The sequence below is a fragment of the Aquarana catesbeiana genome, linkage group LG02 (assembly GCF_042186555.1).
Source record: "Aquarana catesbeiana isolate 2022-GZ linkage group LG02, ASM4218655v1, whole genome shotgun sequence".
NCBI classification, from domain to species: domain Eukaryota; kingdom Metazoa; phylum Chordata; class Amphibia; order Anura; family Ranidae; genus Aquarana; species Aquarana catesbeiana.
In genome coordinates, this window is record NC_133325.1 from 718072725 (window position 1) to 718088173 (window position 15449).

General features: G+C 39.4%; 1 protein-coding gene across 1 annotated transcript in view; it reads left to right on the forward strand.

Moving 5' to 3' along the window:
* The first annotated feature begins 552 nt into the window (after positions 1–552).
* The window catches only part of VGLL3 (vestigial like family member 3), a 30429-nt gene continuing 15532 nt past the window's right edge, over positions 553–15449 (forward strand). Inside the window, exon 1 of the mRNA XM_073618051.1 lies at positions 553–824. Within this exon, the coding sequence (XP_073474152.1) occupies positions 729–824 (96 nt within the window). The 5' untranslated portion in view covers positions 553–728. The remainder of the gene's footprint in view (positions 825–15449) is intronic.

The window sequence follows — 15449 nt, forward strand, 5'->3', positions numbered from 1 at the left end:
TATAATAAGTATAATATACTGTACATAATATATAAGATGTATAATATAGTGTACATAATATATAATAAGTATAATATACTGTACATAATATATAAGATGTATAATATACTATATATAATATATAACATGATGTATAATATACTATATATCATATATAAGATGTATACTATACTATATATAATATATAAGATGTATAATATAGTGTACATAATATATAATAAGTATAATATACTATATATAATATGATGTATAATATACTATATATAATATATAAGATGTATACTATACTATATATAATATGTAGGTGATATGTTGCAGTCTATCACTGTGTGGATGGAGTAGTAGAGATCTATCACACAGAGAAGTATCTGCTCATCATCCACACACGGGGATCAGAACTCAGGGATGCTACAATGAAAACTTCTTCCCCAGTAAGAATTCTCCATCAGCCAATCAGAGCGCAGAGCGGTGTGAAACTTTCGACCAATGAGATGTGCGGAGAGTGGCCCCGCCTCCAGCCCCCTGTCATTCTCCAGCTGGGAGCGGAGCAGCTGATTGGCTGAGCTCTTCGTGTCTATTGTGTGCATGCTAATCCAGCCGCCTGTGTCCTCGGCTTCCCCGTGTATAAGGCAGCGATGGAGACAAGCTCCGGGATCAGGGGATGTGACTCCCTCCTAGGATAGCACTATTCCGGGGCTGTGCGGGGAGACGTGTCCGGGGAGCCTGCAATGAGTTGTCTGGATGTTATGTATCATCACCAAGTCTATGGGATGCACCAATATCTGCCCGGCACCGCCGCCGCCTACTACCATCATCACCCGCAGGTGAGTCCCTCCTCTACCGGGCACAGCCGGCTTCTCATCCCTATACATGGACCGCTCTTCTACTGATAGAATACATTATGTTCTACACATAGCACCGGGGATGAGTTACTAAAGAATAGGAAATGAGGGGGATGTACCCCGATATTGTGAAGATCGGTTCACTCTAAATGCCCAATTATTTGTAAAGGAAATACAAAAATGTATAATTTAAAAACAATTTTTGTTTGAAATGAAGTGAATGATGGAAGAAAAAACAGCTTCACAATATTTACTAAGATAAGTGAATCATTCTTCACAGACGGAACCCTTTTGTGAATGAGCCCCAGTCTATGGGGAATTCTATTATTAATACTATTATTGTTAATAGTTTTGTATCATAATAATATCATATGCATCTGAAAGCCGGTAAGAGAGACTTTTGATTCTAAACACTTGTGTAAGGACTGATCCGGTTCTTGGTTCACTACAACATTTTTCAGCTTGTAGTTAGTAAATATAAATGATTAACCCGTCATAGAGATACTATTATAATAACAGTAGCCTCTTCATGTACATGTCAGTGTATAGAATAGTATATGAGAGTAATGTATTGGAGAGCGTAGACACTGAGTCTGCTTATCAGTTATTCTGACTTAGAGGAAAAGAATGACATGCAACCAATCACCTCTCATCTTATGTGGCCCTACATGTATCAATACTTCATGTGATCACGTGTTCGTTCCTATATTTTTGATTGATTATCTTTTCAAAATGATCGTTTGATACCCAACACGTGGTCATTTTGCCCTTATCAGTCCTAAAACTTTTAATAGCAAACATTTATTGGACATTTTAACAAGAGTCATATATTACTGTACTTCCTATTTATTCCAAATACTGAATATATATATATATATATATATATATATATATATATATATATATATATATATATATACACATACATACATCTTAAAAAAAAAAATATATAGATATATAGATATATATCTATATATATATCTATATATATCATATATTTAGAATAGATGATTGCTCCTATAACAGGACAAGGTTCAGCAGTATTTAACAGAATGAGCTCATTGCAGAAATATGTAAAACTCAAATGATGACATCCTGCAGTCTAGAATAGTTAGGCTCCATGATATTGTTGTAGATGGAAGCTGCTGCAGAACCTCTTCTGTGGTCAGTCAGTCACCGATACATGGTCATTGTCTGAATCATGTCAGCATCCCTTGTATCTTTAATGGCTTCAATATAAATTAAAAAAAAAACAGTCATGTCTCAAAATTGTTTCCATATCTGGCATAGTTCTGCTCACAAGTCATATGTTCTGGAATTATTTCCATGTCGGTTAAAATAAACTCAGACTAAAACACACATGAGATGATGACAGCATTCTGGGATAATATTCACCAGAGTCAATGAGAAAGTAAAAGGGAACTTTGCAGGAAAAATGCTCTGTGTAGGTGACTCTATAATGTTTATACACATGTTACTCACACACATACATACACATGTTTTAACAAGAACTTAATTACTGGGTATAAGGGTTTGTTATTATTATATATTTTCTTATAGGATTAATTTATATAATGACGATAATAATTATTATTAATAACTAATAATTCTAATATATATATATATATATATATATATATATATATACACTATATAATATAATAATACACAAATAATAATAGAAATAAATATATATATATATATATATATATATATATATATATATATATATATATATATATATATATATATATATATATATATATATATATATATAATTTATCTATGTATTATTATTATATTATATAGTGTGTGTGTAATATATATATATATATATATATATATATATATATATATATATATATATATATATATATATATAAATATATATATATATATATATATATATATATAAATATATATTGTGTGTATATATATATATATACACACCACACATATATTCAAGCCAAAATAGTTAATTGGCTGAACTAATCCATTTTCATTCCCAAGTGATTGGGAGTCCTTAAGCAGATTCATTAAACACAATTTTGCAGTTTAAGGCATTTTGAAAGCTTGTACCCAAATGTATTTAGTTGGCCCAAATTCATTATCATCGTAAACCTTTTTTGAAAGAACACAATAAAACCCTCCTGTTTCAATGCTGCATTTGCAGAGCAATCAGCTGTGGAAAACCAGTAGTTTTTGAGCAATTTATTAACTTTTCAGCACTGCAGTAAAATAAGCTTCAAGTAGTCAGGAGATGGACACTACTTTGTTCTTGGGCTCTGAACATGATTATTCAACATGACCACAACCTGTATGAATTACAGTAAAGCAATCATGATTCCTCAGTAGGGGACGGTCACGACAGCCTGGCTACTAACAGGAGAGGTCTGCAATGGTGAACTTCATGTTTCTCTCATGACATCTTTCACACTGACATACGCAGCTCAAATGTTAAACTTGAAATGCTGCCTCTCTAAGTACTCTGTTGTTGGGGACCCACACTGGAGTACTCAGAACCTGGTGTAGCTGTGCATGGTAGCCAATCAGCTTCTAACTTTAGCTTGTTCATATAAGCTTTGACAATAAAACCTGGAAGCTGATTGGTTTCTATGCAGAGCTGCACCAGCTTTTGCACTCTCCAGCTTTAGTAAATCAACCCCTATAGTCACTATTTGCAGTGAGCCTATAGCAGAGTGTTTATTGCAACACATAAAAAGCTTATGAGAAATGATAAAACTAATATAATTACTCCCAAAAATCACTGTTCAACATCCAAACTTCATATGTCAAATATATATATTTAAATAAGTAAATACAGTGTGTGGTTAGGACGTGTTAGTATCAATCTGGTGTGTATGAGTTCCGTAGATGGCTATGTAATAGAAGTGTGCAGGAGCAGTGCAGTGTCCCTGAGTACAGAGCAATAGTGGAGCTGCTCTGTGTGACCAAATGTTACCCTGTGAGTGATGGAATGTAGAGCGGAGCAGACACAACACCACCTGGATATTACATAACATACACCGCACTCACTGCACTGGGATCATCTGCTGTACTGTCTGTGTCCAGCAATATTTATCTCTTAATTTTTATTAATGGAATAATATTCACTTTATATACACATATACAGAATATAATACATTACCAATAATCAACATACACTTCTCTCTGAAAATAAATAAATACATTGGTAAATAAATAAAGGGGTACAATAAATACCTTATATACCTTAAATCAGTGTTTCTCAACCTTTTCCCAGTTAATGCACCCTTTAAAATTATGGACAGTCTCGAGGCACCCCATTCTAAAATGTAAAAAAACTATTCTAATAGTTTTACATAATGCAGCAACATTGACACGTAGGAGACCCAACATTAGAGGTGATTTATTCTTTGAGGCTGGGTTCACACCATTGTGAATTAGATGCAGGTTCGCCGCATTCAATTCGCAATAGTAGGAGATTGTGAATGGCTCTCTATGGAGCCGGTTCACATATCTCCGCTGCGGCTCCAGTGCCAATTTGCACAGGAGCCCTGTGCTTTTTTTGGTCCATTTCAGGTCTGAACTCAGACAAAAATTCGGGCTGAAATCGGACCTGAAACGAACCAGGATGCAGCGAACCCCTGCTGGGAGCCGCATGCATCGATAGTGTGAATTCAGCCTGAAAGCAAATACATATTTGCACACTGGTACTGACTAGTATTCCAATGTTTCTCTTCTCCCTCAGTTTCCCTCCATCAGTCAGCTAATGTGGCCCCAGTGCTGAGGGAGAGAGGCAGAGGAGGGTAAAACAAGGTTGCTGTGGAGGCAACAGACATCCTTCTTATTAACTGATAATGTCATTGGATGCCAGTGTCTAGAAAGTCATAATGGTGCATAATGAAAACCTGTGGCTTTGTGTAAAAGGCAGGCTTGATCCACCTGATGGCTTGTATACAATTTTTTAGGCTTGTATCAACTTTTAGGCATTTTGCCAAGACACCCCTGAAGAAACCTCAAGGCACCATGGTTGAAAAAAGGCTGACTTAAATAAAATGTGAACCTCTTAGTTTACCGACCAGAGATCCATAAAACAGTATGTAGGAGTTCCTGAGTTTTCCTTCTCATAATTATTACTCCGTATAAACTAAACTAAATAATGTTTGTAAGTGGAACAACTTTACATATTTAACAGATAGATAGATAGATAGATAGATAGATAGATAGATAGATAGATAGATAGATAGATAGATAGATAGATAGATAGATAGATAGATAGATGTTCTGTTTTTATCTGGTTGTGTAATTGTAGCAGAAGATGTCAGAGTCCTCAAGTTGTCTTTGCCCCCTCATCAAACAATTTGAATCAAAGTTCACCATTAAAAATATCCCTTCAGCCTTCTCTATAACTTCTTCAATACACATAGCCATAACAAATCCAAAAAATTAGTTATGATTAAGCACATTGTTTTTGTGAGACGCGTCAACTAGCAGCAGCCTGACTGTGTCACTCTATTTTGGAGATCATACAATAAATGGTGTAGGACTTGCCGTGGTGTTCAGCCGTTCCTACTTGGATCATAACAAATCCTCCCCTACACACACACACACACACGTACAGACGTATATCTGTACCTACCTCTTCCAATGGCTGCAGCTCCCATGCTGTCTGCAGCCCAGCCAGTAAAAGTCTAATGCCAGGCTTCCCACACCTGTCCATGCAGGTCTATGGGACATTAGGGCACAGCAGCCCAGCATTAGATTATTACTGGCCAATGATTCAGACAGTGTGAAGGAGCACACAAATCAGAGGAGATAAGTACGGACATGTGGTGTAGGTGCAGAAGTGGTACTTAGGGTGGGTAAGTGTATTAAGGAAACTCGGGTCTAGGGCAGTGGGTAGGGAAGTTTTTTAAGGGGTGAATTTGTACTTGGGCTCATGTAGACTTGCGGTTGGGCAGGGGGACATTAAAACACATTATTTAGCCATATTTTTAGTGCCCCCAAATCTGCCTCCCTTCCCAAAAGGCTACAATGGCAGTGGACTGGGTTGTTCACATGCTAAAGTGGTGCTGCTTTGTGTCTGTGACAAAAAATTAATCAAAGCATGTTACACCCATTAAAGCAAATGAGGAAGCACAATGCAATGCATGTGGTTGCAGCACATATGTGCAGCAATTATGAGGTTAAAGCAGGTGGTGAGGAGGCACTGTGACCGTCAAAGATTTCTGAAAATGCGATCTGAGTTCAGGGGTGGAGGTTAAGGGTCTAAATCTAGCCTTATTTCCAGATCCACTTGTACAGCACCTATAGGACCACTGAATCTGTCTTCTGTAATCATATAGTATATTTAGCAACCAAAGGTTTGCGTTATAAACTACAACTGTATAGGCTGCTTCTGGGAGTGTAAAGATGTCTACAATGTATACAGATGTTACCTTTCATCGGTCTAGAGAGGTCAGAACACTGGAAGAAGACCTCTGATGGATGCTGTGGGTTCTTTTCTCATTGTATAAGGCCAGCAAGTCACCAGCTCCAGTGTCTGGAAACTGTACATCAGTCAGACAATATAAAAAAAAAAGCCATTGCTCTGTGTAGTAGTGATGGGATGTAGCAATATGGGGATTCTTATCAGACTGACTACAGACTGCAAGCATGCACAGAGCGTGGGTGTGGGGCGGAGCGTAGTCTGACTTGGCCGAGAGACAGCAATCACTGGAGAGTAGAGAATTCTGTTGCTGCATTCCACAGAGTTTTATCATTATTAAGCCCAAAGATCATTCTTTACATGGGAAGTATCTCTGACAAAGAAAAATTCCTGCCAGTAATAGGGAAAACAGCAATCTCCCTTCAAAACTGAAGGGAGGCCCTATATGCATGGAAAAAAAATGCTGTCTATGCCTATTTTACATTCCAGCTTACACATGTTTATGTAGGGACCCTGCCTTAAGCTGAAGTGTCCCTAGTTAGTTACTGTATATTTCATTTTGTAGTCTGTAGCCAGTCTGAGCTTGTTTAGAATTTCTGCCTTCTGTAGGTTTTTCCTTAAGCTCCAAACATTGATTGCTTCTGCCTACTGCTGTTGAGATTTCTCTAGTAGTTAGAGTGAGAACAATGTAACGACTTATGAATATTTATCTGTCTTAGCCAATCACTGAGGGTCCAGAAGTTGGGGGTGGATAAATAGAAGGGTCTTCCTTCTTGAAGTGGGGGGTGGATAAATAGAAGATCTTCCTTCCTGGACTTCTGCCTGCATTTGGGAGTCTTCTCCAATAGTTAGAGTGAGAAGATACAGTGTAAGGGCTTATGAATATTTATTCTGCCCTGGCCAATTACTGACAGGTTTATTCCAGTGATACAGGCTGGGGAAGGGAATAAATGGTTAGGATGACCTACTAGAAGAGCCTTTGCCTCCTGGGCTCCTGCCAGGACTTGAGGATTTTCCTGTCTGGGCTTCTGCATGGTGGAGATCCCATTATCAAAGGATCTTCTGCTGTAGGCCTTGCTCAAGCCAGGGGCTTGTGTTTAAAATCTTCAAGGATTTCAGCTACCCTGCTCGAGGGTACATTCAGAGGGAGCAAAGCAGGAAGATGGCTTAGAAGGAGCTGAAGAGTGTCCTCGGGATCTGGGCAGAAGTTAATAGTGGTGGGCATTGCAAGAGGTTCTCACTGCTCAACAACTTGAGTACCTGGGGACTGCTTACATAGGGTCACGGGTCTAGAGTCTACTTGGAGGCAGAGGAAGATTCAAATTGGCCTTTAGCCAAGACATTGATTGCTCTCATAGGGTCATTGGAATTTATTTAGCTGCTATTAAAAGGCCAACATGAACTCTTACTGTCCCTAGTAAATCTTAGCTATTTTCCTTATTTTTGGATTACCTGTAACCCTAACCCTCTCTCCGGAGTTTATTGAGCAAAAATAAACCTTATAGACTAAGGTGATTGGCACCCAACTTTTTTTTAACCACAAAATAAGCTAAGGCTACTGCCCAGAGAAGAAAATTCTAGCTTCCACACCATCTGGGGGGTCATTCTCAACCACCCAAAAAGGAGGAGTGCTGCATTTATATGAAGTTTCTGCAACTCTGTTAGACTGTGTGTAGACTGAGGTCTTACCATGCTGGGGTCATGAATTTAGCCTCTAACAAGAATCATGTCAGCTTTGAGTGGCTATGTTTTCTACCTTATATGCATGGGAGCTTTCTCGCTTATGAAACTTCCAGGTAAATTTATTGACTCCCACTAACTGACCATTGTGTATACATCTCTGTGACAGTGGCATGGACATCAGAATGTACTTTCCACATTAGCAAGGAGTAATAGATCAATGTGACTGTAAAGGTTCTTCTTTATCTCTAGATACTACTTTACTTTATGCCAGGGATCTACAAACTTTCTAAGCAAAGGCTCAGTTTACTGTCCTTCAGACTTTAGGAGGGCAGGATTGTGGCCAGTGGGAGTAAAAAATGCCTCAGACTTGGTGGTCTTCAGGGGTAAAATAATTACATAACTCCTGTGGGCAGTAGGAGTTATTGGTGGTAGTGGGAAAAAGCATTTCCATTGTTGGTATCAGTGCAAGGAATAGTGCCCCATCATTGGTATCAGTGGGAGCAATAGCGCCCCATCATTGATATCAGTGGGAGGAATAGTGCCCCATCATTGGTATCAGTGAGAGGAATAATGCCCCATCATTGATATTAGTGGGAGGAATAGTACCCCATCATTGGTATCAGTGGGAGGAATAGTGCCCCATCATTGGTATCAGTGGGAGGAATAGTGCCCCATCATTGGTATCAGTGGGAGGAATAGTGCCCCATCATTGGTATCAGTGGGAGTAATAGTGCCCTAAGGGCCAGATAAAAACAAGCAAAAGGCCATATCCAGCCCGCGGGCCACGGTTTGGAGACCACTGCTTTATGCAAACCTTTGTAAAATATATTGCCACTGTATGAATGATAAAGTAACAGTAACACTGGAGGAGATGAGAAAATTAGCCTGATTGTACAGAGACAGGATAATGCAGGATGTGGTGAAGCTAACTCCAAGTTTGGGGTTAGTTAAAGTTATTTTCCCAAGCTGGAAAATATTTCATGTTCAGTCTGCAACAATTTCCTCACCACATGAACAATGACAGCAAACAAGCTGAGATCTATTTTTTAGCATTAATTTTAAATCTAAACTCCATGCACTCAAATGCAACTCTGTATTCATTAATAAATCATTAAATTCATATTTTTAGCGCAAACAGTGTAAGTACCTGAATTTAACCTGGTTAAAGGGGTTGTAAATCCTTGTGGTTTTTCAAAGACTACATTAAGGTGAAAAACCTTTTGTAGTGCAGCAGCCCCCCCAGAGCCTCCTTTTACTTACCTGAGCCCGATCGTTCCTGCGCCGGGGACAAGCACACCAGCTCCAGCCAGTGTCTCGGGTCCTGATTGGATAGATTGATAGCAGCGCAGCCATTGGCTCCTGCTGCTGTCAATCAAATCCAGTGATGCGGGAGCCGGGGGCGGAGCCGAGTCCTGCTGTCTGTGTCAATGGACGCAGCAGCAGGACACGTGAACGCGCCCGCATGGGTGCCCTGAGGGAGATCGCTTCTTCGATGGGGCACCCAAAAAGAGGAGGAGCTAGGAGCACCTTTGAGGGACCACAGAAGAGGAGGATCAGGGCCATTCTGTGCAAAACCAACTGCACCGAGAAGGTAAGTATGACATATTTGTTAAAAAAAAAAAACAAAAAGAAACGTTTACATATCCTTTATTCTTTTTTCAATTCTCTCTGCATTACCCAGACTAGGGATGGGAGGAGAAGACCTGAAAGCCAGTCAGGTGAGTTACATATATGCTGACGGTATCAGCAGTGTATTCATTAAAGTATAACTAAGGCAAACTTTTTTTTTTTAAGTTTAAGATAGAGTGGAGAGGCATTGGAACCCCTGTCACTTCTTATTGCTGTCTGTGTCCCTGTTAAGGAGATTCACCCTCTCTATCTGTCATGTTTACAATTATCATTGGAAGTGAAAGTAAAGAAAATCCCAAATTTTGGGTTGTCCCTAGAAAAGTAATAGAGGGGGAATCATCCAATGAAGACACTAGTTCTGGGGGTCCCCAAGGAATTGCCTTCATTTGCAGGGATTTCCTCTTACTTCCTGTTTGGCCATATCCAAATATCCGATACACATAAACTACTTAATAGCGCTGTACACTATTTTTAATGAAATTGTTCCTTACTGTGTTTTTCTACCTGCTTGTAATGCTCTTTGTGAGCTCCCACACCTTGTTCCTGCTCACTTCAGTTTGGAACAAGCAGTTCATGCTAGTTCTGGACTTGCACTGCTCTATGTACACTACAAATTCCTTAGTCCATAGTTCATCTCGGGAGTGAGCAAGAGAGTGGGACCATGGAAAATACGTGTAGACCAGGGACGTGTAGTCAGGGGAGGAAGGTGAGGCAGAGCCTCACCTGCCATGAAAATAACAAATAAAAAAATACCCAAAAAAAAGGATCGAGCTTCGAGGGTCGTAGCTCGGCGACCTGGGGTCACAGAGACCCCAAACAGAGATACAGGGCTTCTTGTGCAGCCTGCCAGAAGCTACATACAGAGCAACCAGTTTAAAGCGGGGGTCCACCTATCTATCGTTTTTTTTTTTTTTTAGTTCATTCACAAACTTTTCTTCTCAGCATTACATACTCACATATTGTGTGTAATATGTCCGCCTGTGTCAGATTTCGTTGGAAAGAATAACTTATATTATTCACTGCAGGCGGTTTCCATCTTCATTGTGGGCATTTGAAGCCCACAAGCATTTATTTCCTGGATGTGGTGAATGCTGTGCTCCCAGCATTCACCGCTCGTTCCCGCACATGCTCAGTGGCATCCTGGGAAGCCTAAGACTAGCTCCCAGGAGTCTGGGAGAGGCTAGAAACACGCCTACTCCCACGGGAGGAGAACCAGGAAGTGCAAAGAAGAATAGAAAAATAAAAAGTAATTACGGCGATTTAAATTTTTTTAAACGGCATGTCAGCATCTAGGCAAGGAAGAGAATACATACAGATATTGTTCAAAATTTGGGTGGAACCCCGCTTTAAATACAAGCTGGCACACTCTGTTTGCAGCAGACTGAGAGGATGAGCTCACAGTGCCTCTCCTCACTTCTTGTCAGAGGCACTGAGCTTATTGGACAGTGTGGAGCCTTGGACCAATGGTAAAGCCACCCAGGCCAATTCTGACACTTCTCTCCTACATGTAAAAATCATATTTTTTTTGCTAGAAAATTACTATACTAAACATTATATATTAGCAGACACCCTAGGGAATAAAATGGTGGTCGTTGCAACTTTTTATGTTGCACAGTATTTGCATAGCAGTTTTTCAAATGCATTTTTGTTTGGAAAAAAACTTTCATGAATATATATAAAAAAAAAAAAAAAAAAAAAAAAAAAACACCAAAGTTAGCCTGATTTTTTTGTATAATGTGAAAGATGATGTTATGACAAGTAATTCCATACCTAACATGTCACGCTTTAAAATTGCGCACACTCGTGGAATGGCACCACACTTCGGTACTTAAAAGTCTCAAATTTTTTTACAGGTTACGTTTAGAGTTACAGAGGAGGTCTAGTGCTAGAATTATTGCTCTCACTCTAACGTTCGCGGCGTATATAACCTGTGTGTATCTGGCTCTGATACTAGCCAGTGCCTCACCAGCCACTGACCTCACCGCATGTCCCTGGCGTAGACACCTTCTAACAGGAAGTCAGGTAACGGGAGCAAAAAAAAAAAAGAAGAAAGAAATTTGTAGATATGGAAGAGGCTGAGAGCAATAGAAGGTGATTTTATGAGTTAAGAATTATTATTATTATTATACAGGGTTTACATATCACCAACAGTTTGTGCAGAGCTTTACAACATGAGGGTAGACAGTGCAGTTACAATACAATTCAATACAGGAGTACTTGAATAGAGTTTTTCTTTTTTTAACCACATGACCTCCGGACGATTTACCCCTCTTCAAGACCAGGCCATTTTTTGTGATACGGCACTGCGTTACTTTAACTGACAATTGTGCGGTCGTTTGGCGCTATACCCAAATAAAATTTATGTCATTTTTTCCCACAAATAGAGCTTTCTTTTTGTGGTATTTGATCACCTCTGCGTTTTTTATTTTTTGTGCTATAAACAAAAAAAAATCTGACTTAAAAAATCACATTTCTTCATAAATTTAGGCCAATATGTATTCTGCTGCATGTTTTTGGTAAATAAAAAAATCCCAATAAGCGTATATTGACTGGTTTACGTGAATGTTATAGTGTCTACAAACTATGGGATTTATTTATTGATATCATTATTATTATTTTTTTAATACTAGTAATGGCGGTGATCAGCAACTTCTAGCAGGACTGCAATATTGCGGCAGACTATCGGACACTAACTGACACTTTTGACACTTTGCGGGAACCAGTGACACTAGCACAGTGATCAGTGCTAAAAATATGCACTGTACTAATGACACTGGCTGGGAAGGGGTTAAACATCTAGGGTGATTAAAGGGTTAACTGTTTGCCTAGCCAGTGTTTTTGTGTACAATGTGTGCTGCTTTTACTAGGGGAAGAGACTTATCCTTGTGTCTACTTTGCAGAGACACAGGATCATCTCTTTCCTCCCCTTTCAGAACTGAGATATGTCTTGTTTACATAGAATGTCTCAGTTCTCCGTGTTTTACCAGAACTTGGCGGGTGCCAGAGGACATTAAGTCCTCAGGACCTGCAGATTAGCTTGTGCTGTGAATCATCACAGCAGAAGTGGTTCGCCAGTGGCACGTGCGCACGCCCCCCTGCTGGTGGAAATGCAGAATCACGTATATATATGTGATTCTGCCCACAGCTGCCACCCTGTAGCAGTAAAAGTACTATAGGGCGGTCAGCAAGTGGTTAAACCGGAATTTAGTGTCACTTATTGTAGACAAAAGTGGTGTCATCCTTATGGCTGTGCTATGCGATAGGGATAGGGCTCTGTATATCTCAGGGACAATAAAAGCTCACACAAATAAAAAAAATGCAGTATTTTGTTACCACACAGCAATACAATATGATTAACAGAAAAAAAAAATATATATATAATAAAACCTTGGATTGCGAGCATAATTCGTTCCAGAAGCATGCTTGTAATGCAAAGCACTTGTATATCAAAGCAAATTTCCCGATAAGAAATAATGGAAACTCAAATAATTTGTTCTACGACCATTTATTCATAGGTCCTTCACTTTATAGTCCATATAAAAAGATTATAGCAATGTTATTGGTTGTGTAACCATAAAATGTCCATCCACAAATGGAAGCCTCCACAAGGTGATTAGAAGCAAAATCCATCAGGAGCTACAGAGCATAAAAGAGAAGACAGGCACCTCTAAGTGTAGCAATATGTTGCTAAATGTTGTACCTTCATTTAACGTAACCATATTGCTACACTTAGAGGCGCCTCGCTTCTCTTTTATACTCAGTTGTGACATGACGCTACTTGTATATCAAGACATCGCTTGTATATCAAGTCAACAGTTATTAAAAAATTTTCCTTGTCTTGCAAAACACTCTCAAACCAAGTTACTCTCAAGCCAAGGTTTTACTGTGTGTATATAATATATACAGTATATCTATTACAAGGCTTACCATAAAAAGCCTTAAATAACTTTGCTACTTACTGTAGCATCCTATTTGCTGATGTTAGAAAATGTTTAGGCCCCCCTCCATCTCATCTTCTACAACATTTACCTGTCAGTGACGTCTTCCAAAGGTTTTGCCATTCTCCTGCTGGCTAGTGTCAGTCATTGTCCTCATTATCCCTTTCAAGTCCTAGAAGGAGGAAGTTGCCCCCTGAGCAGGGACTCTTTAGTACACAAGTGGGTGGACACACATCACTCTTGTCCTACTGTAGGGTGCTGAGCGCTCTACTTTCTCACGTAAATGTCTGCTATTGTGATGCTAAAACATGTTCCGTGGAATGGAAGTGAGATTCTTCACTAAATGGGTCATCCTTTAAAACATCAGACATGTCATGGACGGTACAAAAAGAAGCTGTCTTGTATTATTTGACATTTTCACAAGTATTTTTCCACAGTTGTTTCCATTATTGTTTAGCTAAACATTCTGAAAGGTTCAGTTGCTTGTGTCTGACATTTATGTTTGATCTATCCTGGTCAATAAACATGGAGACGGAAGAGATTAGGTAAATACGAAAAAAAAAATTCACTTTACTATCCGATCAATGTGTGACTTGATCAAAATGATCAAACCTGCAAACAATAAAATAGCCATAACTGCTGATCTATTAAAAGTCGATTTACATGAGATTCGAGCAAACTGAGTATATCAGCCAGGGTGGGAATTTATCAGTCGTTTCGCATCAACTGGCAGCACTGAGATACTTTGCTTATGAATACCTTCACATTTCAGTCAATGAGATTATGAGATTAAATGGTGGAAACAGAAATGTGATTGTTAACTTCAGGGCTTTTTTTCTCAGAGAATAGGTGCAGGAACTCCCCCTTTCTGAGTCACCCCTTTTCTCCACCTCTACCCACCTCCGAGCACCCTCTACCTACCTCCCATTACTGCCCTTTTAGAGGATACAGAACCAAGTATCATTTTATGGTGATAAGTAATTTGTATGGAATTTGTAAATTTTAACAAGAAAAGCAGTAAAATAGATACCCTGTAGCCAATAACAATAAAGCCCCCTCTAGCAACAATAGATCCCCCCATTAACAATGGGCCACCCGAAACAAAATCTCCTGGCAGCAACAGCAGATCTCCTCACAGCCAGTATCAACAGACTCTACAGCAGCCAGCAACAATAGTCCCCTCCCGCAACAGTAGATCTCTCCCAGCCATTACTGACCCCTCAGCAATATAAGACCCACCCCCAGCAACAATAGGTCCCCCACCAGTAAAAATAGACCCCCCTGCAAAAATAGATCCCCTCAAGGTAGAATAGATCCCTCACCAGCCAGCCTCAATAGACCCTGCAGCATACCCCAGCACCCCTTACCATTACATACAGTCAGTGCTGGAGGTGCCGGAACTGCGTTCCTCCGAGTTCCTGCTGAAAAAAAGCCCTGATTAACTTGTAATTGTATCTTAACTAACGTTCAAAATCCACTTCCTCGTGCGTAGCATATCAATCAAATGGGTTGTCGACTATAGATTGATTATTCCTAGTGAAAGAGATTGATCAAAAAAGAAATTGATGAGTTCATGCTGTCATGGAGTAAACTAGAACGTACAGGATATTGTTGGCTTTGTACCCACCTTTTGAGATTACACCACCTGTATCTTCTTTTAAAAATCCAAAAGACATGGGTATTTCTCAGTATTTTTGAGTGCTTCAGGGTTCTTCTGAGTGCTTTTGAGTACTTTTGAGTGCTTCCGGGTGCTTCGGATTGAAGAAAATGTCATCAGCACACCAAGGATTTCTCAAAGGGTCCAAAGCTTTATTTTTGTGGTCACGTGATAAACATACAGCAACATTTTTTGGAGCCACGCGGGGCCCCTTCATCATGGAAAATGACAAAGGAGCCCTGCGTGGCTGTGAAACATTGCTGTATGTTTATCATGTGATCACGAAAATA